The sequence below is a fragment of the Theobroma umbraticum genome, unplaced genomic scaffold, assembly GCF_002168275.2.
Source record: "Theobroma umbraticum cultivar Fairchild unplaced genomic scaffold, ASM216827v3 scaffold_130.0, whole genome shotgun sequence".
In the NCBI taxonomy this organism is placed as follows: Eukaryota; Viridiplantae; Streptophyta; class Magnoliopsida; order Malvales; family Malvaceae; genus Theobroma; species Theobroma umbraticum.
The window spans coordinates 6681487-6706532 of record NW_018397264.1 but is presented as its reverse complement, the minus strand read 5'-3'; the positions used below and the strand labels follow the sequence as shown (position 1 = coordinate 6706532).

Genomic DNA, 25046 nt, shown 5'->3' with positions numbered 1-25046 from the left:
GATTTATGTAGATTCTAATTTAAAAGTGTTTTCATGACACCAAGCATCTTCTCCATCTTTAAACCTCTAAATGAAAGAGAAAAGGCATCACACTTTTGGTAATTCTTAAAACTAAAAATAATTTTTTTTAATTAGAATTAAAAGAAAACATAACAAATGTTTTCTAAAATAAAGAATTTTGCAAATTCTACTTTCAAGAGTGGAATTAGAAATGAGATTTTTAAGCTTTTAATTTCGATATACTAAATTTAATAATATAATTTTATCAAGTGCAATAACATATATATATCTTTTATAAATTTTTTATATCGTTTTACGTAATAACAATACATAACGTTGATAATTATAAATGAAAAGAATATTTAATGTAATTTTGATATATTAAATTTAATATAATTTTTAAAGAATTTAGGAAATAAAATAATAAATCCAACTTTAATAAATTTCAACTTTTCAAATTCAATATAAATATTCAAATTTAACCAGTTAAACATCTTTTAATATATGTTTAAAAATTAAATAATAATAATATAAGCGGGCCGGCGGGGATGGAACAATCGTATGCCACCGCGTACCGCCTATCAGACGGAAAAAAGAGGACCCCGTGCTGGACCGATCGGTACGGAATTCGTGAAAAGGCTCTTGTTTTGCCATTGCTAGCCAAGACAAAACGCGACATCGAGCTTTCCTCTCTAAAACCCGCCGATTTAACCCGCTCCCTTACCTCATTCAGCTCTCACTCGGTCCCCAATTCAAACAAAAAGGAAAAATGCAAAGCGCTGGCAAACTTGCTATGGTTTTAGGAACCCGAACATTTCTTCTCAATTCCAATCGCCGATTCCCCTCCTCATTCACTCAAATCAACTCATCTCCCCTCTCTTCTCTTCAATGCCAACTTCACACAGACGCTTCCTCAGGTACCGTCAAGTTTGTAGATTTTTTATAACGGTTTTTTAGTAAGTCGTCGTTTAGTTACTGAGAAAGACAAAGGAACTTATTTTTTTTTTGTTGCATTTTAATGTTAATAATAATTTAGATTATTAGCTAAGAAGGAGAAATGAAAAATCTTTAGTCCTCGCCTAGGAAGAAGAAAAATGAGTGATTTTGTATGAATTTTTTTTCTTATTCCTCTGAATTTATGATTGTTAAATTTCATAGGGATGTGGAGAGGATGTAATTTTCCAATGCAACAGCATCCTGTTCAATCGACGATGTCAAGGACATATTTTTCTACGGAAGCAGTAAGCGCAAATGCCAATCATGCCGGTACTTGCTTTTTGCTCTGTATATTAGCTTAGTTTGACGGCTATCCTGGGATAATTTGATAACTTTTAATTGAATTCCTCATGGGTGTTGTACTTACAATATAGTAAAGCAGATGTATATGCACTTCTTAAGGGTATCTTGCATAGGGAGGAACCGGAAAGTAAGAGGTCAAATGAGCAGAACACATTTTCAAACTGGTTTCAATTGTGGAGTACACTTTGTTTGAGGCTTGTGTCTGAAACTGGATTTATCTGGAAACCCGGGTTTCTGATTAACAAAACTCATAAAATCTCGATGATATACCATTCCTCATTAATAGAAGGAATTTTGTTTTTGCTTGAAGATTTGCGTGCAGGTGTGTAATGTCTTTGCAGCTTGTCTTCCGTTCTAGTAATGTTGATCATAGAGGTTGCAAAATTACTGTATCTAGGACAGAGTATGCAAATTAGGACTTAACCATTCTTGGTTTTTCTTCTTCTATAGTGAATTTTGAGCCATTATAACTTATATGTCGCAACTTTTCCATATGGTAGATTGGAACATTGGTTGATCGGTGAAACTATGCCTGGTGAATTGATACCATTCTAGGCCCTTTACTAGTTTAGTTTTGCAATTGCTTGGTCACAGCATGGTAAAAGAATTTAAAGGAATTCTTATGTAGGTAATCTATGTATCGTTTATGATTCTTATCAGGCTGCATTTTTTATGTTTGTTTTAGCCTGCAAGCAAACTGAAAACGCTATGAAGTATGTGTTTAATGAAAATATAAGTGCAGAAAAATCTAGGTGAGTTTCTTCTTGTGCAGTTCTTATATATGTTGACATCTTTATGACTGTTTCATTTATGGCCAGAAATCTTGATTACTGTTGGATAGCTGTCCCTGCAGGAAGCCGTATGGCTGCCATTGCCGCTGCTGATGCTTGTGATTCAAATGCAGCACTTTTGGTGAGTGGTAGCCTGCGTGCTCTAGAACCAATCTTCAAGATCTATGGCCAGCATCGTGCATTCTCAGGACCCATTGTAACCCTTAAGGTATTTGAGGACAATGTGTTTGTCAGGCAGCTTCTTGAAACCAGAGGTGAAGGAAGAGTGTTGGTTATAGATGGCGGGGGAAGCACAAGATGTGCTTTGGTCGGAGGGAATTTGGTACAGTCAGCTCAAAACATGGGGTGGGCTGGTATTGTTGTGAATGGCTGTGTGAGAGACGTGGATGAGATTAATGCATGTGATATAGGGGTTTGAGCACTGGGATCTAATCCCTTGAAATCAAACAAGAAGGCTGTTGGTGACAAGCATGTCCCGATTCGCATTGCAGGAACCTTGATCCATGATGGGGAATGGCTGTATGCTGATAGCGATGGCATTCTTATCTCGAAAACAGAACTATCTGTCTAATGCAGCAGTTACCGAGCCAAAAAGGGGATCGAACTTTTAGTCACTGGCATCATCCTAATTGTCAGTCGGATAGGAAGATTTTCTTGTTTAAACATATTTTAGCTTTGGGATAAAAATACAGTTGTATATTCTTGAAAGATGAATGTGCAAGGTTGATTGAAGTTGGAGTTCTTCGTTACTTTGCTGATAAGGTTTCAAGTTTCCCTTATTGTGACCGAGATTATGCATAATAAATGGAAAATATATACTCCCTTTGTCTACATTTTTTTTAATTTTTGGCTCATCTTTCTTTTTTTAGTTACTTAACATTTTTATATTATAAATTTTATTTTCATGATTTTTAATATTAAAAAGTATAAAAACTTATTTGATTCAAAATAAAAATATAAAAAGTTAATTAAATACAATAAAAAAATTAAGATTTATATAATTTTTTTGAATAATTTAAGAGGTTTTTTTAAATATTATATCATATATAAAATTAAATTGGGAGTGGGACGGGATTTTTTTAATTTTGCCTAATAATAATATAAGGAAATTGCAAAAAAAGGTCAGAGGTCCTTAGAAGAACTATGGGCCGCCAGTCCGCGGGAGTCCATCCTTCCTCCTTCCCCTAAAACCCTGATCAGCCCCTTCCTGAAAGAAACCAACGAGCTTTCTCCCCTGAAACCCGCCGAGTTAACCCGCTCTGTTGCCTAACTCAGCTCCCGCTCGATCCCCAACTCAAAAAAAAAAAAATGCAAGTACTTTCGAACGCTCGCAATTTCGCCAGGGTTTTAGGTTCCCGAACAATTCTTCTCAATTCTAATCACCGGTTACTCTCTTCTTTGACTCGAATCAACTCATCTCCTCTCTCTTCCCTTCAATGCCATGTCCTCACCGAGGCTTCCTCAGGTACCGTCCCATTTTCATTTTTTAAGACGGTTTTTTAGTTCATTCCTCGTTTGGTTACTGAGAGAAATGGAGAAATGAATTTTTGTTTTTTAATTTTTTGAATTTATGATTGTTAAATTTGATAGGGTTGTGCCGAGGCAGTTATTTTCCAATGCCACAGCATCTGGTTTATTCGATTATACCAAGGACATGTTTTTCCACCGAAGCAGGAACAGCGAATAGCAATCCAACCGGTACTTGATTTGTTCTACATTAGTTTAGTTCCAGATTGTTTTCAGAGCTTTCTTTTTTTTTTTTTTAAATGTTTGGTTTGTGTTGTCGAATACAGAGGCTGTTAAGGAACTCTATGATAACATGCTTCAATCTGTAAATGTTAAAAGAACGATGCCTCCGAATGCTTCTCTGTGGTCAATGATTGAAAACTGCAAAAATCATGAGGATATTAAGCTTCTGTTCGATGTTCTGCAGCATCTTCGAAGATTTGTAAGTTCTGTATCTTTGCAGCCTTGTTTTGTTGGGTTGTTTTCTTTTTCCTGAAATGTCGGTTGTTGATGGATGTACGATCTGGTTTTGGTTGCAGCGACTGTCAAACCTCCGAATTCATTCCAATTTTAATTGCAATCTCTGCCAAGAAGTTACCAGGGCATGTGCTCGTGTAGGGGCCATTGATTTTGGTATGCCTTTTGTTCTGCTCTTTAGATTTTTGTAGACCCTTAACAATTTTCTGTAGTTTGACTGCTAGTTTTGAATTCTTGGTTTGTAGAACTTTGAACTTTGTAGCTGATCTAAAATATTTCAGTTTACCATTTAATGTATCTAACGTAACTATATGAATATGATTTAGCTTGAATGCTTATGCAGGAAAGAAGGCTTTGTGGAAGCACAATGTGTATGGATTGACTCCTAGTATTGCATCTGCTCATCATTTATTGGTATAGTTGACTCATCTATCAAATTGTTCAATTTCATTCATTTGGCCTTTGTATTTATGTACATTAAATTAAGTGTTGGAGTACAGTTGAACGCTCAGGGTCAAAATGATGCTAAACTCATGGTGGAGGTGATGCAACTTTTGAAAAGGAATAACTTACCGCTACAAGCTGGCACTGCAGATATCGTTTTCAGGTGAATTGCTGTTTAGTTAAGCCACATGTTTCTCTTGTTCTTTGCTATATGCTCCAAGAATTCCTGTCTCAACAGCACTTATATTCCTTTTCCCAATAAAATTTGAAGTCAATGTGAAATGATTGACTGGACATGATAGCTTATTCTCTTTTAAATGTATTTTATTCCGTTCAAGTCTAATCTTTGTCCAATTTCCTGGGCTAGGACACTCATGGACATTCGAATCTGAGACGTTTAAATGTGATGTATGCCTATATAGTTTCCCCATTGTTGGCTAGTTCTTTGAGTGAACAAGTTATGTATCAGCATATGTGCGGATGATCTGTTATGCTTGCCCTGAATCCTGAATAGCTTTCTTCAATATCGAATCTTTATTCCATAACTGCCCCAACCTCCTGTGTTACAAGCTTAAGAATTGGTTGCAAGAATTCTTATATTGATTTCATTCTTTCTTCATGTTTGTTTAATATTTTTTTGGATTTCACATTTGCAGCATTTGCTACAATACAAATAATTGGGAGTTGATCTCTGAGTACTCAAAAAAATTTACTAAGGCTGGAGTAAAACTACGACGGACTACATTTGACACATGGATGAAATTTGCTGCCCAAAGAGGTCTTTAATCTCTGAGAGCTCTCAGTTCTTATGTTCTGCATCTCCTCAGATCTTTTATCTCTCTCTCTCTCTCTCTCTTAGTGATAGTGGTTGGTAAGAGAATATACCAGTTTGTGACCTACAAAACAACCCAACTTTCCAGATATACTTCTGTGATAGTCTGCAGCCTTGAATTTCTGCCCTTTCAATTTCTCATGTTTCTGTGTGCGGTGTGGGGCCTGAAAATTAGGGCCACTATGAGAGAAGATGACGGAGTTATTTCTAGAGTTTCTCTTTCCTTGTACATGGGTTTTATCTATCATTTCTTGTTTATAGGAGACACTGAGTCACTATGGAATATTGAGTATTTGAGATCTGAGACAATGAAGGAGCACACCCTTACCACTGGTTTTTCCTGTGCCAAGGTAGCAAATACTATTATTTATTGTCATTCTAGCCTGCATATGAAAATTTATTTCAATAAGTAAAAGAATGATATGATCATTCAGTAACCAATACAGACCTGTTTAGTTTCTGTTTATTTGATAAACAGTTTATTTAATTTTAATTATCTCTGTTTTTGCAGGGTTTACTACTAGAAGGGAAGCCAGAGGATGCTGCAGCTCTTATTCAAGTCCTTAATCAGGTAAATTAGGTGTCATATCAATTTGTGCCCTTTTATGTTTTGATATTTAGGTTATCGTCCTCCTGAGTCTCCACCCTTCTTGAGCATGCGCGGGGGGGGGGGGGGGGGGGGGGGGGGGGGGGAAGAGAATAAAATGAAATTAAAATAAAAAAAGAAGATAAATGTACAAAAAGTTTTAATAGTGAGTTAGTCTGTAAAGGAAAGTATCGAATTTTAATGCCTTCTACTTGCTCCTAATTCTACCCCAAAGAAATGGCTATGAGAAATCTGAATATTTATTACAATTGATGGGGTGATGCAGATCATAGCAAGCAATACTCTAGTAGGTAGGGGAAGTTTTTTAACCTTGACTTGTTAAGTTGTGAGTTAATTTGTTTTGAACTGAACGTCCTGATGGATATCGCTGTACCTTGCATTCCATCTTGACATTCAGCTTTTCATTGCTTAAGTGACATTTTAATTTGCTATCTGGAGCTAGTATTTGAGATTTCAAATGTATTTTTTATGTGACCTTGAATGCTTTTTGATTCTATAACGTCTATGAAATTGAACTTTTACTCTGCGCATGCCAGACTTTATCTGATGCAAAGAAGCCTGGTATTGCTGTTGAAGTGGAGAAGCTGGTAAATGAGTGGCCTTCGGATGTTATTAAGCATCAAAAAGAGGATGATAGGAAGGTATACTGTTTAATTCTTTATCTTTCTGGAAACAAAAATGAAACCGTTGTGTGTTTGTTTCAAAAGTTCTCTCCAAGAACCTAAGCTAATTTGTTGTCCGTCATTCAATCAATTGGTCAGGCATTGGCTGCTTCTTTGAAATCAGATATTCCAGCCATGGTTGCTAGTCTACTGAACACAGGCTTCGCAATGAGCATAAATTTGGAAGATCTAACCAAAAAAGAAATCCCATTGTAGAGCAAGGAACTTTGGACTTGATGAACTGAAGCTACATTGGCACTTCCTATGAACAGAGCTGCAACTATTTTTGACATTTCCAGAAATTAAGTGTTGCCACGAAGTGAACACTTCATGATCACTGGCTTCACATTCCAATGCCAGAGGTCTTGCCAGCAGCATCTAGTTGTAACCAAATTTTTGTCAATTACTCTTGAGATTCCATTCATATGGGTTAATCAAACTCTTATTTGCTTAATTTCAGTTCTCAGCTAATCAATTAATGTTGTTTTTTTGGTCTCTTAAGTAAATGACAAAGGGTTACTCTGATCAATAATGTTGTATCTCTTCAGTTGTCAGCTAATATAAATTTCAATTTTTTTCTATTAAAACAAATTGGGATTCTAAAATGCAATGTCGAGACTTCCTTAAACAATAAATTCATGGCTTTAATAACAATATAAAATTAAATTTCTGAGACCCTTTAAATAATAAATGAATAATTATTTTAAGTTTTTTTTTTGAATTATATGGTTTTTATATGACTAATAAAATTTCTTAAACTCCTGGTCTCAAGCCTATAAAATCAGTATGTCTCCCTTAATCTTCTCAATCGTTCCGTCTCTGTTCCCACTGACAACTGCTGTAACAGTTAATGTTAATTGCCTATGATTAACCGCAACATTTGCCGCCAAAACCTCGGCCTTGTGCTTGTGGAGTACCATGAAAATGTCTGTCACTAGTCTTGGTCGAACCATTGATTGAATCCCAAAGAAAACGACGTTGCTGGAGACAGTGACATCGATTGAGGACTTCCTGTTGGAATACAGATGCATCTTCCCTTTCGATGACTCAGATGAATTCTTCAGCTCTTCCATCCTTGTTATCTCTTTCTCAAGAGATTGGATATATGCAATCGTTTCACCAACAATCGTCTCTCTTGTAGCCTGAATTAAAAGACGGTCAAATCTCAGGATTAGTTCTGGTTGATCAATGCAGGCAGAATGATAAGACTGTTAAATGAAGAGCAGAAAACCAGTTGTTTATAGTGAAGGGTATTTGGATTGATCTGAAAATTTAAAGAAAAACCCTTCATTCTTGGCAAACAGATCTTCAACATGGTAACTGTAAGGGAGCTTATTTTCATGAAAGAAGCTAAGAAAATGGCTGCTGAAATCAAGAACATGGAGATAGCTAGTTATGAAAAGGAGACAACAAAAATCAACCATTGGAACCTGAAGCAAAGGGCATGGAATGCAACCTTAGGGAAGAGATTAGGGACCATAGACTGAAGAAGAACATAGTTCTCAGCCATCTTCTCCCTCCTATCTCTTTCCTTCTTCAAGCTCTCAGTCATTTCTTCAGCTTCTTTCGCCCTGCCACGTTCCCTCGAGCTAGAACCCTTTTCCTCAACAATGGCGGCAGCAGCCTGTCGCGACGGTGAGAATTGTGACAATGGAGGTATCACTTTGTCATTATAACCTTCCATAATACTACATAGCAGCTCATTTATTTCACATTCTTCCTCTGCTTCCCCTTTCCAATTCTGTTGGTCTTCCATGTTTCTCTCTCTCTGTCTCTTTTTCTCTGCTTTTGCATGTGATGAAGGAAAAGCCGACATCTGATTTGTTCAGGAAACTGTTTCTCAGAATATTGCTCGGAACAGTGCAGGGGGACAGATTTTGCCTTTGTTGCATGTGACAGTGTACGTTCAGCAACTACTTATGCTCTCCTTTGATTCTATAAAATTGCAGCAACAAATCCACAAGAAGAAATAACATTTGGAAAACCAAACTTGGTTTAAATAGTTTGAACCATGCAATCATAATGTAAACATTTTGGACTTTGGGTTTAGAAAGAAAAAGGAAAATAAACGAAAATTTAATTTAAAAAATAAAAAATTTCTGTTGTAGACTTGCAGCTTTGATGGTCCCTTTTGCCTTCCCAGAGGTCACACCTGCCAGTTTAGGCTCACAGGTCACCACCCCACTGGAAAGTTCATTATTTTTGCTTGTATTTATTTATATATAATTGCATTTCGATTGATCATGTAATTATCGCATATTTTACAATATTAATAATTTCGCGACAAGAACGAAAATTCATTCGAAATATAGGAAGAGAAGGAAATCCCCACAACAATAAATGATAAATATATATTAAAACAGGATTATCTTCACATGATTTTATTTTAATTCTACATAAAAACATTCATTCCAGTTTTACTTGCATCTCTTATGGAGGGTGACAGCAGCGAGGGCTACCAAAAGCATGAAGGCTACCGAACCAAGTATAGACAAAACAACGGAGACGGCAACCTGTTTACAGAATTTGTCGAAAACGTTGCAGACTTTGTTCCATCTGACGTGGGAGTTGCCTTTGTAGCCCATCAGGCCGATGGCGAAGGCAGCTCCGTTGGCGGAGAATAGCAATGCCACCATGACCAGGTCGAGGAGGAGGACGACGGTTTGTGCCAGTCCTTTCTTTGCATTTCGGGTTCCCATCGCCATGAGTATAGATACTGCAGCATAGGAGCATGCTATGATATTTGACACCATGGCGTACCTGCAAATGAGATCAAAAATAATTATCTTTGAGTAACCCTGTTTTATCATCATGAATACAGAATTAAGATGAGAGACATGACATGGGTATAAGGATTTGAAGAAAATAAATCCATTAGTTGTTCTAGCTATCTCCTCTTCCATGGCAGGATGGTGCAAAGTTTGTTTACTGTAAGAATCCTAACGCACACACATGGCTTTTAGATATTTTCAACTACCAGAAAGAAAAGAGCAAGAGAAATTGATTATGTAGGAAACAAGAGTTGTCATATTGGACTTATTTACCATATCCGTTGATCATATCTAGAGTAATTATATATAGACAACGGCGGAATTAGAACATTTTTAAAGAAGGGCTAAACAGATAACAAACTAAACTGTAACTTTATATATAATTCAATTTTTACTTATCTAAAAAATTAAACAAAATCCAAAAGATATTAGATATACAAAAAATACACATTAATAATAATAATAGTGTCATATATATATATATATAACTGAATGAAATTATAAAAAGAGTCTCTCTCACTCTGTGTGTAAGAGTGAAAAAAAATAATTTTTCAAATTTAAATAAATTATCTTTTTACTTTATATGTTTTATACGAAATGGATAACTTTCTGTAGAAGTTCTCCTTGTTTTGTATTTACCTCTTAAATTGTTAATTAATATATTGAGTTATTAGGTTGAACTATTGAGATATAATATGCTATGATTGGTAATTAAGTTGGACTATTAAGATATAATATGTTATAATAAGTTTATATTTATATTAAAACTTAGTAGGTTTGGAATAGTAGACTCATTTTTATTTTTTTTAAATTTGATAGGTATTAAGTTATAATTCATTTGTTGGGCTTAATTAGCAATATGTTTTCTAATTTTATCAAATGATTTAAGGAATAAAAGTAATTATTAAATAAAAAATTATTTTAAGGGTCATTAAAAATATATATAATAATAAAATTATATTGAAAGAAGTACAATCATTTCATTATGTCAATTTGTAAGTATATCTTTGCAAAATGTATTGGTTATTTTGAATAAAAAATGGTACCTTAATAAAATTCTAAGTAAAGGTGCAATACTACAATTTATATTTTAAAATTATATAATAATTTATTAATTTTTAAATATTAAAATAAAAAAAGTAAATCCACATAATAGAAAAAAGAAAAACATGACAAGTAGAATATAAAATCACATATGACAAGTAGAATATACAACTCACATATGATGTAATAAAAAAAATATAATTGATGGTTCATAGAAATTTGTAAAAGAAAATTTATAAAAGTTTGAACATATAAGTAAATATAATAGAAATAATAAATAAATAAATAAATAATATAAATTAAAAAAATAAAAAAATTAAAATTGAATCAAGCATATAAAATCATTTTTTTATTTTTTATTTATATTAATTATTAAATAAAAAATTATTTTGAAAGACATTAAAAGAATTTATTAAAAAATTTAAAAATTTTGTATAATATAAAAATAATTTAAAAAATTTTGGAGGTGTGTGTCCAATGGGTGGGAAATCTTTACGCTCTTCGTTTGTTAAAAGGAAAAAAAAATTACTAAAACAACCTAATAAAGCTAATTAAAATTTGTTGGGAATAAAGGAAAGAAAAGAATAAAGAAATTATAATTTTGAGATGTAAAATAATCATTTCAATGTGAAATAGACACATTTATATATACTTTTTTTTAATAAAAATATAAATTTAAATAATTATGTTAATATCTAACGTGAAATGAAATATCACGCAGACTATCGTTTGTAGAACCTTTCTTGAATTGTAACTGTTTTTTTGTTTTTTCAAAGGGCATGAACATTTCATTGAAAGAAACATCATTGCAAGTGTGTGAATTGATGACTTACACGAACGCAGACAAGTAATGCCACTTTGCCTGGGCTTCAACGTTTAGAGGAGGCAAGGTTGGTGCGATCTGAATTGGAACAACCTTAGTCTGCTTATCCACCCCAAGAACTATGGCAGCTACAAGCGTCAGCAGCAGAGCCAAAACCCTCAGAATCAAGTCACAGCTACTCACTTTTCTTGGCATGGCCACCTCCCTCTTGCTTCCTACTCCATCAACTGCACTCACCTTGCCGTTGTTTTGGCTCTCCATATTTTCAAAGAAACGATGGATCAGACTGTGGAGAAGAATAATTAGAGATATTGTGAGAAGAGAGACAAGCTTTAAATGGAGAGAAAGAAGAAAAGGTGGGTGAAAATGAGAATGTGGGAGGGAACAGTTGGTGGAAAGAAAGAGCCAACGATTTTCTAATTGAAAGTGACTATGCCTGAAGGGGAAACTCTACAACATTTATGGCAAGCTGGTGGACAGTGGACATGCGTTGGTAACAGTCGAAACTCAAGGCTTCATCTCTCAAAGTTAAAAGAGGCAATGCTTTTCACATGAAAATTCTGAAATTATTGTTAAAATATTATACAAATATCTTTAATTATATGATAAGAGGGCATGACCAATAGCATAGTTCTTTATTGTTTTTGTTTTTGTTTTTTTTTTTTCATATTTTGTATATATTAGAACTCTTGAAAATCTCCTAATTAATTATTAATTATTCTGGTTACTATGATAAATTTTTTAGACTTAATTTTGAGTTAATTTATTTTATATTTTGGATAAGGATTTCATTAATAAGTGTCTTTAAAGCTTTTTTTTTTTCAAATTTTCTAATTAAGTAAATATCCGCCGACTACGTGTTGAAGTTATTGCATTAATTATCAACTATTGCACCTAACTCGACAAGAATACAATAAATAATATATTATCTAATTTTTTTTAAAAAGGTACTCTTAAAGCATTCCTTAGCAAATATTTAGGTAAACATTGAATAACCGTCAATTTCAATGATTTTCAAAATTTAAAGAATTTTTAAAATGATGTGATGGTATTTAGTGCATATATATATATATATAATTCTATTAAATCAGATAATATTATCTTTCAAATTTATTAAAATACATTTTAAATTTTATATTTATTAATTTTTTAAAATTTAAGAATTCTTAAAAGATGTGACGGTATATGTTTAGCATATAAATGAGATTCTATTAAATCGAATAAGAATATCATCTTTCGAGTTCATCAAAATATCCCAAATTCTATATCTATTAACTCTCTAATAACTAAGATTATGTTATTTCCTCTAATCGAATGGTACATTGTACATCATGGATCATTCACCGATTGTTGATAAAAACAAGGCAAAGGACACTTTAAACTCTTTTATTCATTGTCTTAAAAGATTAAATCTACAACCGAATCTTTAATTCATTCTTTAATGAGTTTGAATTTCCTTTTTTTAAATAAAATAAAATCCATCAAATAGTAAAAGATGAGTTGGATTCCCACTAGGCAGGAGAAGTCAATCATGTTTTTGCATTTTAAGTCAATTTTTTTCATTTAATATTTATAGTTGGAATTACAGCAAAATTTCGTCCATGTCTCTTTGGTCAAGGCATGTGCGAAGGGGGCCTCGACGTGCATCCATATTTTCTTGAGATTATTATATATAAATATATATATATATAGGTATAGCTGGCATCATTTAATTACAAAATGTCCATGACAGGACCAGCACCCCAACCATGTGAACCGGCTTGCCTAAACCTGAAACAAGAGCACAGGTGGCCAGGTTTAAGCCTCAAATCCTCTTTCATTGAGCACAGGTGGCCAGGTCTAAGCCTCAAATCCTCTTTCATTTCATTTTGATGTTTAGTCATATCTTCATTGAGCCATATCTTCATTGAGTCAATTATAGTTCCATGTCTGCTGCCATTTGCCAACTTGATTCAAGAGGAAAAGAAAGATTCAAAATATTCGGACAGATTGTGTAACGACCTAAGTCCAATTATTGATTTTAGTAGTAAACTTGAATTGTTATATAGGTCTTAACAATCACATTCAGATCAGATGTGGGATGTTAGGTATCATAATCCCAGACAATGTGAGTAGACGTATTTGTGGGATGTTAGGTATCGCAATCCCGAGCGATGGAATGTTAGGTGCCACATAATCCCAGGACCATAATCTCACCAGAGCGATGTGAGTGCCACATAATGCCAGGACCATAATCTCACCAGAGCGATGTGAGTGCCACATAATCCCAGGACCATAATCTCACTAGAGCGATGTGAGGATGTTAGGTGCCACATAATCCCAGGACCATAATCTCACTCAAATCCTTGAGCGATCTGAGGATGTTAGGTGCCACATAATCCCAAGACCATAATCTCACTCAAATCCTTGATGTCCTCATCAAGGCCACACATCAGATCCATAGGACCAAGATCTCACCAGAGCAATGTACCATTTATAATGATCCAAGTGGCCCTCAAAAGCGTAAACTCAAGTTACTAGTAGTAGTAGACTTGAATTGTTATATAGGTCTTAATAATCACATTCACATCAAATGTGGGATGTTAGGTATCACAGATTGATAAACCTTTTTAAATGTAAATTAAAATTAATTACAAATTAAATACGTGGTATGGATTTGCTTGTTCTATTATTTTATAAAATATACAATTAGAGATAGTATATGTTAATAATATGGTTTGACTGAAATTATAGTTTTTGTTTGTACATACAATCTAATTATAAAAATCATCAAATCATAACTATAAATAAGTATTAACATTATTAAGTACAATGTTCAAATAAATTCTTCTTTTTTTATTGCATTTAATCGAGTTTCTGTATTTTATTTTGAATTAAATAAGTTTTTATGATTAATGATTGATTAATTGTTATTACTCAAAATACCTCTCGTTTTTTTATATCTTCATAACATTGACATAGCGTTGACATGAACAGTGAAAAATATTTTATCAACATATCACGTCATCATCAATTATGTATGTCAACATGTTACGTCATTATTAATTATAATATGTTAATACTACATGTCAGCACTACATAATATAGAATAATAAATGACATTTTACTAAAAAAAATTGAGTTTGAATCACATATTTTTAGGTGACATATTTTTTTGTGTAGTAAAATTTTTAAAAGTATAGCTATTTAAACTTTTAAATTCACTTTATTCACATTTAGTAACAATATAAAAAAAAATACAATCTTTACTAGTGTATGTAATTTCTATCATTACATTTTATTCATAATGCATTTAAAAATTTATATAGTGAAGTTAGATTTATAAAAATATTCTAAAAAACCTAAAAAAAGGTGCTATTAAAAATATTTTTAATAGTACATTTTAAAAATATATTGTCTTAAGTCAAATTTGTTGTAGTGTTTTAATTAAGTCAATCATTAATCATAAAGATTTATTTGAGTCAAAATAAAAATGAAAAAAACTTATTTAATTCAAAATAAAAATACAAAAACTTGATTGAATGTAATAAAAATATGATAATTTATTTAAATTTTTTAAAATAATTTAGAGACTTTTTTTAGATATTATGTCACATTATGATAAGTAGTGTGCCTAAAATTCAACTTTTAAAGCATTAAATGCCAGCAAATATAGGTAAATCATTAAATTTTAGTACTATATATATATATATATATATATATATATTACCTACATGCACCTCGTAAAATTTTCCCCAAAGTTTTTTCTTTTTTGGGGAATACGTACATTATCTCCACTAGCTAGGTTTTGATTTTTTGTTATACTAATCAATTATGTTTTGGCATAACTCAGAATGGAGGCCCCTCCCCTCTCCCCAATGCTAGCCCTTTAAAAGCTCTTTTCTGAGCTCATGGGTAACCCTCTATTTTAGCAGGAAAAAATTGTTTTAAGTTTTAATGTGAATGGTTTATTCTAATCAAATGTTAATTATAAGAGAAATAAACGTATATATGTATATATACATATAAAAGTATAAATTGATCTGATTTTATACAATTAAGGCATTAAGATTAGATGTTGTATTCCTAACTTGCTTCACGTTGACCTAATCATGTTTATATTATTAATGATGACAAAAAATTTTTTTATTTTTTTCTATCGTCGTCTGTTTACTTATTGTCAATTGATATAAATAATCTTATCGAGTTAATTTTAACCTAATTCAATCTGATAAATATGGGAGAACTTTGAATATTTCTGTGGCAAAGACTAATGAATGATTAAGGAGGGAAGAAACTAACAGTAAGTAATAATTGCATAGCTCTCCCATCTACGGTTTTAGTTTCGTTACAACAATGCCAATTTGACACCTCATTTTCTTTGCCAACAGCCTTGATAAAGAAATGATGTAAAGAAGCATTTAATTTCCCTTTTGTCTAAATGGACAACATCGTTCCTTTCAATGCTTTTGAATTGGTTGGTGGTCACCCTCACCCCCCCAACGCTAGCATTTCCTCTTCCCCATCTATCAACCCAAAGTTTTATTCTATATTTCCTTTTCGGCTTTTATCTTTGGATCACATTATAATAAACCCAACAATTAATCTAGCCACCAGACTTGATCAAGGGAGAAACTTGCCATAACTTTCTTCCCTTCTACTATATCTTAATTATCTCAACATTATGAATATTTAAGAAGCAATTAATTTTAAGTTACGGGAAATGAAGGAAAACTCCAATAATCATTCAATTTGTATTAAGATATGTATACAGGGTTTCTTTGAGGTCTGCAGGGCAGGAAAGGTGTGAACAAAATTGTTGAATGGAAACCCACAAAAGAATGAAAACTATATGATCAGAACCGTTTGAAGTCCACTGCTGCAAAAGGAGAAAAATCTTTTGGGAAGTTTTCAAAGCAAACAAAAGAATATTGAAATTGAAGGAAGCACCCAATCATGCATGGATAAGATCAAATGTATTTTATTCATAAAAACAAGGTACAGCCTGTTGGAAACATTCAATTTTATGTAAATTTATTTAAAAAGAAAAAAGAAAAAATGAAACACGAAATCTTTCTTTGATTGGGCGGCTTTGATGTGTGCCCCGCAATGCCTAATTAGCAATATTTGAATGCATTGCGGCACAATCAATTATTGGAGACGTGTTTGCCCTAAAAGCACTAACGTGACCAACTGATCAAACTTTACGTAAACCAATTCCCAATCATATAATTGATTTTGCCTTGCCCAAAGAAAGAAAATTTAAAAACACTCAGTAATCTATTTTGGTTTTCGGCCCATATTGAGCTTGGAACATGTGTTATAATTTCATATTTTTAATTTAAAAAATATATTTATTTTAAGTGAAATATTTTTATTAATACATACGAGATCTCACTTAATTATGTAATACTTTATACTAATTTTTTCATCCATAAAAGAGAGAGATCCACCTTAATTCAAATTTGACATCTCTCACGAAATCTCCTATCAATGAAAAATTAAATAAACTCTAATATCACTTATCACAAACTCATATCTCTAACTCAAAAAGTATGCTATTAAATTGAAAAAAATCTTTATTCATTAACCCAAGGTCCATCATATTTCTTATTGTTGTGAGATATGTTACACATGCACCTTGATAACATCAAACCAAGTTTATGGCATGTAGTTTTTAATACATTACTACAACAAACTTGACTTAGAACCTTATATTTTTAAAACGTATTTATTAAAGTATTTTTAATATTATTTTGTATACTTTTTTAAAGTAGGCTCATTTGATTACCCTATAGAAATTTTTAATAGCATTAAAATGTAACGATAAAAATCACATAAAATTAATAAACACTACACTTTTAATATTGTTATTAAATGTGAAAAGAAATGTAATTACAAGTTTAAATAACAGTACCAAAAAGATATATTATTTAAAAACATGTAATTAAAATATTTTAACTTATTAGGAATTATATATAATTTATACTTATTTTTTGGTTTCATTAAATTAATTGTTTAATTTTATTAAAAATTCACTATTCATTTTAATAAGATGCATAAGATTTTTGATAGAACTATATATATATATATATATATATATATATATATATATAGCCCAATAGGGTTTAGACTGAAGCCCATTTTAAAGATTAGATGAAACCCATTCTTGTGACCTTACAAGTTAACATCTTAAACCTTTTTCTATTGTCTCTATCTTCTATCTGTTTCTCTTTTTCTTCACCCTCCTTTCTCTCTCCTTTCTCTCTCTCTCACTCTCCATGTATTTTACATTTAATCAGATAGAGGTCGGTTGGCCTTTAAGAAAATTTTTCTGTTAAAGGGAGGGGAAAGGGCTAAAATTAAGGCTCGAATTAGGCTGAATAAAATGAAAAATGACTCATTTTTTGTGGTTGGTTTAACTAATTATTCACTTATAGGTCAACAAAACCATGAAAGGTTAAAACCTTCTAGAAAGAAAAAAAAAAGTAGTTAAAGCCACTTCCTTGTCAGTTCTTGATTGGGTTTTGATTAATTAGTTCACTCTTCACTTAAATAGGGAGGAAGTGATTAGGTTTTGACTATAAGCAAAGGACAAAGTAAGAAAGGATAAGGTGCTTACAATCCCACTTTCAAAGAAGATTTTTTCTTGCTCTGCAATCATCAAATTTTTTGACACTAACATTTAAGAAAAAAATAATCTACCAATTATTACCAATAAAAATTAAAACCAAAGACTATTAAAATTTTTAATTGGACATGGGACTTGGTCAGTTGGTCATATCTGAATACGACCCTAGTGATTTTAATGCAATTGAAAGAAGAATATATGATTTTTATTCAAATAATTAAGACCAATTAACATATGGTTTATATATATATATATATATATATAAAGAAAACTAAGCTCTCTCTTTCACATTGATGAGTAAATTTTTTTTATAGATTTTTCTTGGTTAATACCCCCATTCCCCATCTAATTACAAATTAATATAATGTGATTTTCTTGAAGGTAACCTGAATTTATTTTAATTAATATGATAGGCTAACATCGAATAATGATCAGCTGATCATTAGCTACAATGAATGGTAGGTAAGACACCTAGAAGGGAGAAATCGAGGAGGGAAAAAGAAGGAAGAAGGAAGAAGGAATGGTAGGTATATCTTCAGCAAAAGAATGCCCAATTTTAATTATCTTAATATTAATTCAAATAGGAAAGAAATCATACATTACTTCAATATGTATGGAAAAAAAAGCTGTAAGTACATAATGGAAGGAAGCTGCCCAGACACTATTTTTGTTTGATCTCTAATTTAATGAGATTTCCAAATCAATCATATTTTTATGCATCCTAGTCATCAGAATGAAAGGGAAAATTTGATCCCATATTCTTGCCAAACTTTTTTTGACTTAAATTGAAGAAGATTTTAAATCCTAATATATTTTATAAAAAAAAATTAGAATTCTTTTAATATACGAAAGAAATTATTTCATTATATAATTTGAGATAAAATAAATTATTTCATTCGTAAGTTTTATAAAAATATTTGATACTTTAAAATGACAATTACGATATCATAATTGATACAAAATGAATAGAGTTTTATGATGAATTGAATTGCAATTTGTAAGTCAATCTTTTCATTGTATAAATGCAATCCAGTGATGCATGCTTTGTTTCTTGAAACCTTTTCTTTTCTTCTAATTTGTGAAAGCCTATTTTTAATGTTCAAATACATGTCATATACACGGTTTGAAAGTTACACCCAACCATAGGGGCAAGCAGCCAAAATTTTAGTCCCTGCGTATTACAAACGAGTTTGACAAGCAACAAATATTAAAAATATAAAATCAAGACAAGTTGCAACAATCATGTGGACAAGTGTACATACCAAGTAGATAATTCTTTCAATCTTTTCTTCAGAATCGAACAAAATCAGTATCATACGTATGAACACAAGTTTCCTGGTGAGAAAATGATTGAATAAAGCAGGAGAATCAAAAGAAAAAGCTCTTGTCAAATGTCCCCAACTCGGTGAGAAAGCAGAAAGGTCCCCGAACAGCTAACATACTATTCAAGTTTCAACATTGAAAAATTCGCTTGGCGTGCGGGCAATTCCAACCAAATATTTTTCCAGGCCCCTTCTGGTCTATTCTCAGACTTCATATCTACATATATACACATATATACAGGCCATTTCTCAAGCTTTTCATTACGCTCCAGCGCCTGCTAGCTAGATAGCTACAAACCAGGAGAGTTGCCATTTCAGGGCGGAGAATATTGACAAGGCTCATCCCCCAAGTTAAAAGAACCATGGCATCTACTGATAAACCTGACCCTGAAACCGCCAAACCTGCCTCACCACCAAAGCCTGAAGTTCCACCACCTGCTTCTAAGTGCCCTTTCAATTATTCTGCTGTTGATGTTGCTCTCAGGGTCTTGCTGTTTGCAGCCACGGTGACTTCTGTGGTGGTCATGGTCACTAGCAAGCAAACTGAGGTGGTTCCTTTGCCAACCATGCCTACAGTTAGGGTGCCTCTTCCAGCCAAGTTCAGTCATTCACCTGCCTTAATGTATGTAAACTTCCCCCATGACTCTCTTCTTAAGTTGTTACATAGGTCGCATGTTTTGCAAAAGAGGCTTAAGTCTTGTGCAAACATGGCTAGAGTTCTTTACATGAAGTGAACATGCTAAATCATCTTATTTGTGGGATGGGAAACTACATGATTCTGGTGAAAAGATAAAGTCAGTTTAAGCTAGTTTTTGCTTTTGTTTTGCTGGTTTATCCCAGCTCCAAGCGCATGATTGAAGAGAAAGCTGATAGTAATTCTTCTCTTTACCCTTTATGGTAAAAGTGTACTTCAATTCGTTTTTTCCCTGGTATCTGTATTTCAATGTAGAAAACATTCTCTTCCTCCTAATATTCCTCTCCTTTCTTTCGAGGAGAGTAAATTTTTCTCTACATCAAAATGTAACATAACCATGACTTTTCAAAGATTTTGTTCCCTGAGGATCAATAGTAATTGGAATTTCTAGTTGAAATTTCAATGGTGTAGACAAAGACAAAGGCAAAAACCAAAGAGGATTCTTCTGCCTCATTGCATCTCATGTCAATATGTGACACCGGTAGTTTTCCAGTCGTAAGTCAGGGGTACTCATCTTATCCATGACGGCTGCGGAGGAAAGAAAAAAACAAACCAAAAAATAAAGACATGAACAGTGACCTGGCTAATTTAAAGATAATGTGGGATAGCACAGCTCACAAACCACAATAATTGCTTCCTTTAGTGGTGAAATCATTTCTCATATCCGACAAATTTTCTGTCACTTTTTCTTGTGTAAATCATGGGAATCAAGATACTGTACAGAAAGTGACTTCTTTTTTTCTTTTATAAAAGAAATAGGTAGGTAAACCAACAAATGCTACCAAGTCATTATTTGCTATAGTTGACTGAGGGGGATGATATCTGTTAATTCATCTCAAAACCTTTGACATCTTTTTAAATAATGAAAGGAATAATCCCTAAGGAAGTCTGGTTTTGATGTAATCCATGCATATCATTGTGCAGATACTTTGTAGCGGCATTATCCGTGACAGGCTTATACAGCATCATCACCACACTGGCATCAATCTCAGTTGCCTTGAAGCCTGCGTATTCCAAAGGCTTCTTGCTCGTCTTTGCATTCTTGGATGTGGTGAGTTCCTGCCTAGTACTTGAACCCACCAAGAGAGAAATTAGCCAATCGCCACGTTCCTCTCTGATATTATCAAAGACCAAGATCAGTGCTAAAAATTTTATTTCCAAATGTTAATGATATGATGCAGGTGTTCGTGGGGATTGTGGCCTCAGCAACAGGTGCAGCAGGGGGTGTTGCTTATATCGGATTAAAGGGTAACAATCACGTCGGTTGGAACAAAATCTGCAATGCTTACGACAAGTTCTGTCGATATGTCGGGAGCTCGGTTGCACTCTCATTGTTTGCAGCCATCCTGCTGGTGTTGCTTTCCATGATGTCCACCTTCACCCTTTACAAAAAGATCCGAGACTAAGATTCGTGTCCAAATTTCAGCACCAAACATTTGAGAATATTTGTGTGTGTTTTTACCTTGAACTAGGTGGTGTGTTTGCCTGTGTACATCTTCCAGGTTTTTTGTCTGTAAATGATGTCTAGTTTGCATTTGTTATCATCTTTATGTTGCAATCTGTTCCAAAATTGTTCGTAAGTTCATTCCTGTTACATGTTGTAATTGAATTGATGAATGACATTTAATCTTCTTATACTTGATATTGCAGTGGGATGGTGTTATTATGTGAATATTTAAGCAATTATTTCAGCTGCTTCGGTTGATTTATGTTTTTACTTAAACAAACCCGGACAGAAACAAACGAAAACTTCATAAATGACTTTGGAAAGAGGTCCAAATACCGGCCCAGCTCAAGATACATTGTCACGATACGCTAAGCCTTAGCCTTTGCAGGGATCAAAGACCAAGTTCCTAACAAGGAAAGCAGATGAGCCCACGCATGTAGCCTAGCCCATAGAGATGTTAACAGAAAGCAGAATTCATCCTTCAGAAATAAAAGAGTAGCAGAATTCAACAGAAAAGCGGACCACCTTAGTGGATTTCAGATAAGAATAGGCAAAGACAAAATGGGTGGACAGAAAATAAGCAAAAGCAAGTTCAATCACGAGGAAGAGAAAATAAACAACTTCTTGGAAGAATGCAAAAGTTACTTCTTAACAATAACTCTTGACTCAAGAAAGAACACTCCAATGGAAGTTTTGAAGTCTGTTTGTTTTGTCCCCTCAACGGATCCCATACCTTTAGTGTTTTACATTTTAGCTTCTTCGATAGGGACAATCATAGTATAATAAGTGTAGAGTCTTCAGAATTCCTAAGAAATTTGGAAATTATAAAAGATGATGAGTTTAAAGCAACCTTCAATCAAGAATAGCAATGTACAAGCCAGAAGGTCTATGATTCTACAGACAGAACCCGGTACATAACAAGACGGAATTGAAGGATTATGCAGCACACTACCAGGCACAGTTCATAAAACAGAAACAATTCTTTATATTCATAACATTGGTAGTTGTCAAGGTAAAGTCTTTACAAGGAAGTGTGGGTTGCAACTCATACAGCAGTTGGATTCCTTTTAGATTGGGAAACTACATACCTCAAATCAGGCCATATCAAAAAACAGGTTTACTCAATGGATCACCAAAATTTACAAACTAACGTAAGACAATAACTTTCACAAGACGGACTGTTCTCCTAATTCCTGACCAGCCATCCCCTCCCTTAGCACTCTCGCAAAGAATTCTTCCAATGTGTCCTTACCATAACTTGGTGTTTTCTCAGCACTATACTCTCCAGTCTCAGGATCCAAAACCAACATGCTCTCAGCAGCATAGTACCTTCCGATTTTCCCAAACTCAGCTGCATCTTCCATTGAAGGGAATATCCTAACAAGGAAATCAAGGATCCCAATGGCAAAATCCATTATCCCAATTGGCACTTTCAAGAACTTTGGTTCCTTCCCCAAAAGTTTAAACAAAATCTCTCCCTGCTCTAATGGCGTCAAAGCCTTCCCTGGACCACCTATAGGCAATACCTGGTTAATCTTATCCTCACTCAAAACGCAATCTGCAATAAACGAAGCTAAATCTTGCTCACTAATTGGCTTACAAGCACATAACTTGCCATCACCAAACATCACATACGGCTTTCCATCTTTCACTAACTCAACTTGACCCCCCAAGCTTTTGAAGAATGCAGTTGGCCTTACAATGCTAAAGGTAACTCCACCATCCTCTTCAGCTTCTTTCATCAATTCAGCCTCTAATTTCAGCTTCGCTCGCTGAAATTCAAGGAGGGGTTTTTGAACGCAAATGGCAGAAAGCAGCACAAAATGTGAAGCCCCAAATTTCTTACCAGCAACAAGACTGTTTTTCGTTGCCTCATAATCAATTTTCCATGAATCTTTAATACCACCAGTACGGCTAGCAAGACAAGACACAACTACATCAATAGGAAATCCTAAATTTTGCAAAGATTTCTCGAAAGTATATAAATTTGTCACATCAGAGAAACATACTCTGGCTCCTTGTAAATCATTCAAAGTATCTTCCTTGCTGTTTTTGCCTCTAATCCCACTCCTCTCTCTAGCAATAGCTATAACATTAAACCCTCTATTAACCAACTCTTTAACCACAAACTTTCCAATATACCCAGTCGAACCCACCACCAAGACATTGATGTCTTTTGGGATTTTGCTTCTATATGAAGCTGAAACAGCCGTTTCAACAGGCTTTGTTGCTAAAGCTCTAACCAGTTCAAATCTTTCTCCACTACACTTAAAGGGTCTTGAAGGTAAAGTACAAGGAGCTGACTTTACCTGGATTTGTTTGATGAATTGAGAAAAGAATCGAGTTTTGTAACTCTGAGACTTTGGTGACTGAAGAGTGAAGGCATTGATAGAGAAACAAAGAGACATTCTTTCTCCTTTCTTCTTCTATAGTTCTAAAGAAGTGGAATCTGGGAAACTTGTCTTTGTCACACAAATATAAAAAAGAAAGGAAGGAAAATGTGAGTTGAATGATGAGCAAGATTGGGCTTTTTCATGGTCAGCACAGTTACTCCATCATAAGAGAAAGCTAAAAATCTAATTGCGGATAGGTGGTGGATAACATAGCTGACAGCCAAGCTGGGAGAAATAATCAGAATTGTTCATTTTGCCCCTAAGATATGATAAATATCTGTGTCACCCCTGAACTTTTCATCATTTCATTGATCTCCCTTGGGCAGTTGGATTTCATTATGTTAATCTACTTTATGGTAACTGAAGATTCTTGGTTTTGCTTTTCTTTTTTTTTTGGATTATCATTAAAACATAAAATAAATATAGGCTCTGTATACGCAAATCCCAAGTCATTGGCAAACAATAATTTTCTCTAATTTATTAATAATATGCACCAAGGGCTTACATATTTTCACAGACAACTCCCATGTTGTTACCATTATGATAATTACAAATGGCTGTCAATTATGATCAAGGTTAGGGTGAAGGGAATTGGAAGATAAAAATGGATGAAAATAGAAGATAAAATAATTGATAAATGTCATTATTGTTAGATTTGTGCATGTAATTGAAAATGATGTTGCTTGATAATTGAGGATTAAGGATTTGCTAATCATTAGGTACTATTGGTGGTTAATTTTTCATTTTTTTCTTTTTTGCTTCAAGTTTTGTTATTGGTTTTCTAAACCCCAAATGATAACCAAAGAACATTTTCACTATATTACCCAATGTAAATATTGGTATTATTCTAACAGGGAACCAAGTAGACAAAATCTATTTACAGTTCATGTTTCACTTTCAGACATAACCTCTTTAGGACCACCTGAGGCACAGAGAACCTATTTCTTTCATAAAGCAGAAGATATAACCATACTCTTACCTGAAAAATTAGAGGAAAACAAGTTATCTTTCCTTATATAGAAGGAGGATATGCAAGCAAATTTTTATTTGAAAGAGTACTACCTACTAAAATTGCTGATCCAAAAAGAAAAATATAACAAGCTTTAAAATTATATAATTAGAACAAATGAATAAAATTTGAACAAGTGATTGACTTTTATTTCACATATATTGAAAATTTAGAACTTTTGGGTTTATTTCATTGGTCTACTTTCCAATCCAAAACATAATTTTTTTTTTTCCAAGGAAATACCGCCATAACATTTTCCCTTGAAAATTTCAAAGTTTTCTATTCTTTCCTTGCAAAAAGATCCAATTTTGGTTA

General features: G+C 33.3%; 6 protein-coding genes across 6 annotated transcripts; 3 read left to right on the top strand and 3 right to left on the bottom strand.

The window, feature by feature from the left end:
* Positions 1 to 581: 581 nt before the first annotated feature.
* LOC110421839 (uncharacterized) lies at positions 582 to 2903 on the top strand. Its single transcript, XM_021435527.2, has 4 exons — positions 582 to 917; positions 1159 to 1266; positions 1985 to 2051; positions 2118 to 2903. Exons 1-4 carry the CDS (start codon positions 770 to 772, stop codon positions 2506 to 2508), a joined length of 714 nt encoding a protein of 237 aa, XP_021291202.1. The 5' UTR covers positions 582 to 769; the 3' UTR covers positions 2509 to 2903.
* A 321-nt stretch (positions 2904 to 3224) lies between these two features.
* On the top strand, positions 3225 to 7072 carry LOC110421190 (adenylyl cyclase). The gene is made up of 11 exons (XM_021434703.1): positions 3225 to 3555; positions 3681 to 3788; positions 3884 to 4038; positions 4136 to 4229; positions 4417 to 4487; positions 4574 to 4680; positions 5174 to 5295; positions 5611 to 5699; positions 5861 to 5920; positions 6493 to 6597; positions 6718 to 7072. The coding sequence occupies exons 1-11, from the start codon at positions 3399 to 3401 to the stop codon at positions 6832 to 6834; spliced, it is 1185 nt and encodes a 394-aa protein (XP_021290378.1). The 5' UTR covers positions 3225 to 3398; the 3' UTR covers positions 6835 to 7072.
* Positions 7073 to 7196: 124 nt separating this feature from the next.
* Positions 7197 to 8792, bottom strand: LOC110421191 (transcription factor TT8-like). The gene is made up of 2 exons (XM_021434704.2): positions 8075 to 8792; positions 7197 to 7760 (listed from the first exon to the last, which is right to left on the bottom strand). Exons 1-2 carry the CDS (start codon positions 8432 to 8434, stop codon positions 7392 to 7394), a joined length of 729 nt encoding a protein of 242 aa, XP_021290379.1. The 5' UTR covers positions 8435 to 8792; the 3' UTR covers positions 7197 to 7391.
* Positions 8793 to 8943: 151 nt separating this feature from the next.
* On the bottom strand, positions 8944 to 11664 carry LOC110421192 (CASP-like protein 1E1). The gene is made up of 2 exons (XM_021434705.2): positions 11267 to 11664; positions 8944 to 9378 (listed from the first exon to the last, which is right to left on the bottom strand). The coding sequence occupies exons 1-2, from the start codon at positions 11515 to 11517 to the stop codon at positions 9036 to 9038; spliced, it is 594 nt and encodes a 197-aa protein (XP_021290380.1). The 5' UTR covers positions 11518 to 11664; the 3' UTR covers positions 8944 to 9035.
* A 7378-nt stretch (positions 11665 to 19042) lies between these two features.
* Positions 19043 to 21519, top strand: LOC110421582 (CASP-like protein 1D1). Its single transcript, XM_021435190.2, has 3 exons — positions 19043 to 19810; positions 20807 to 20933; positions 21064 to 21519. Exons 1-3 carry the CDS (start codon positions 19551 to 19553, stop codon positions 21286 to 21288), a joined length of 612 nt encoding a protein of 203 aa, XP_021290865.1. The 5' UTR covers positions 19043 to 19550; the 3' UTR covers positions 21289 to 21519.
* Positions 21240 to 23977, bottom strand: PCB2 (NAD(P)-binding Rossmann-fold superfamily protein). Its single transcript, XM_021435189.2, has one exon. The coding sequence runs from the start codon at positions 23735 to 23737 to the stop codon at positions 22496 to 22498; it is 1242 nt and encodes a 413-aa protein (XP_021290864.1). The 5' UTR covers positions 23738 to 23977; the 3' UTR covers positions 21240 to 22495.
* Between the last annotated feature and the right edge of the window lie 1069 nt (positions 23978 to 25046).

What these genes read in the sequence shown, in the direction of transcription:
- LOC110421839 (XM_021435527.2), top strand. Translation starts at nt 770, where the DNA reads ATGCAAAGCGCTGGCAAACTTGCTATGGTTTTAGGAACCCGAACATTT. An exon ending in CGCAAATGCCAATCATGCCG is followed by an intron (nt 1,267 to 1,984) that starts GTACTTGCTTTT and finishes TGTTTGTTTTAG; the next exon opens with CCTGCAAGCAAACTGAAAAC. An exon ending in ATAAGTGCAGAAAAATCTAG is followed by an intron (nt 2,052 to 2,117) that starts GTGAGTTTCTTC and finishes ATTTATGGCCAG; the next exon opens with AAATCTTGATTACTGTTGGA.
- LOC110421190 (XM_021434703.1), top strand. Translation starts at nt 3,399, where the DNA reads ATGCAAGTACTTTCGAACGCTCGCAATTTCGCCAGGGTTTTAGGTTCC. An exon ending in GAAATTTGCTGCCCAAAGAG is followed by an intron (nt 5,296 to 5,610) that starts GTCTTTAATCTC and finishes TCTTGTTTATAG; the next exon opens with GAGACACTGAGTCACTATGG. An exon ending in TTATTCAAGTCCTTAATCAG is followed by an intron (nt 5,921 to 6,492) that starts GTAAATTAGGTG and finishes TGCGCATGCCAG; the next exon opens with ACTTTATCTGATGCAAAGAA.
- LOC110421191 (XM_021434704.2), bottom strand. Translation starts at nt 8,434, where the DNA reads ATGTCGGCTTTTCCTTCATCACATGCAAAAGCAGAGAAAAAGAGACAG. An exon ending in TCCCTAATCTCTTCCCTAAG is followed by an intron (nt 7,761 to 8,074) that starts GTTGCATTCCAT and finishes CTTTTAATTCAG; the next exon opens with GCTACAAGAGAGACGATTGT.
- LOC110421192 (XM_021434705.2), bottom strand. Translation starts at nt 11,517, where the DNA reads ATGGAGAGCCAAAACAACGGCAAGGTGAGTGCAGTTGATGGAGTAGGA. An exon ending in CATTACTTGTCTGCGTTCGT is followed by an intron (nt 9,379 to 11,266) that starts GTAAGTCATCAA and finishes TCTCATTTGCAG; the next exon opens with GTACGCCATGGTGTCAAATA.
- LOC110421582 (XM_021435190.2), top strand. Translation starts at nt 19,551, where the DNA reads ATGGCATCTACTGATAAACCTGACCCTGAAACCGCCAAACCTGCCTCA. An exon ending in AGTCATTCACCTGCCTTAAT is followed by an intron (nt 19,811 to 20,806) that starts GTATGTAAACTT and finishes ATCATTGTGCAG; the next exon opens with ATACTTTGTAGCGGCATTAT. An exon ending in TCTTTGCATTCTTGGATGTG is followed by an intron (nt 20,934 to 21,063) that starts GTGAGTTCCTGC and finishes GATATGATGCAG; the next exon opens with GTGTTCGTGGGGATTGTGGC.
- PCB2 (XM_021435189.2), bottom strand. Translation starts at nt 23,737, where the DNA reads ATGTCTCTTTGTTTCTCTATCAATGCCTTCACTCTTCAGTCACCAAAG.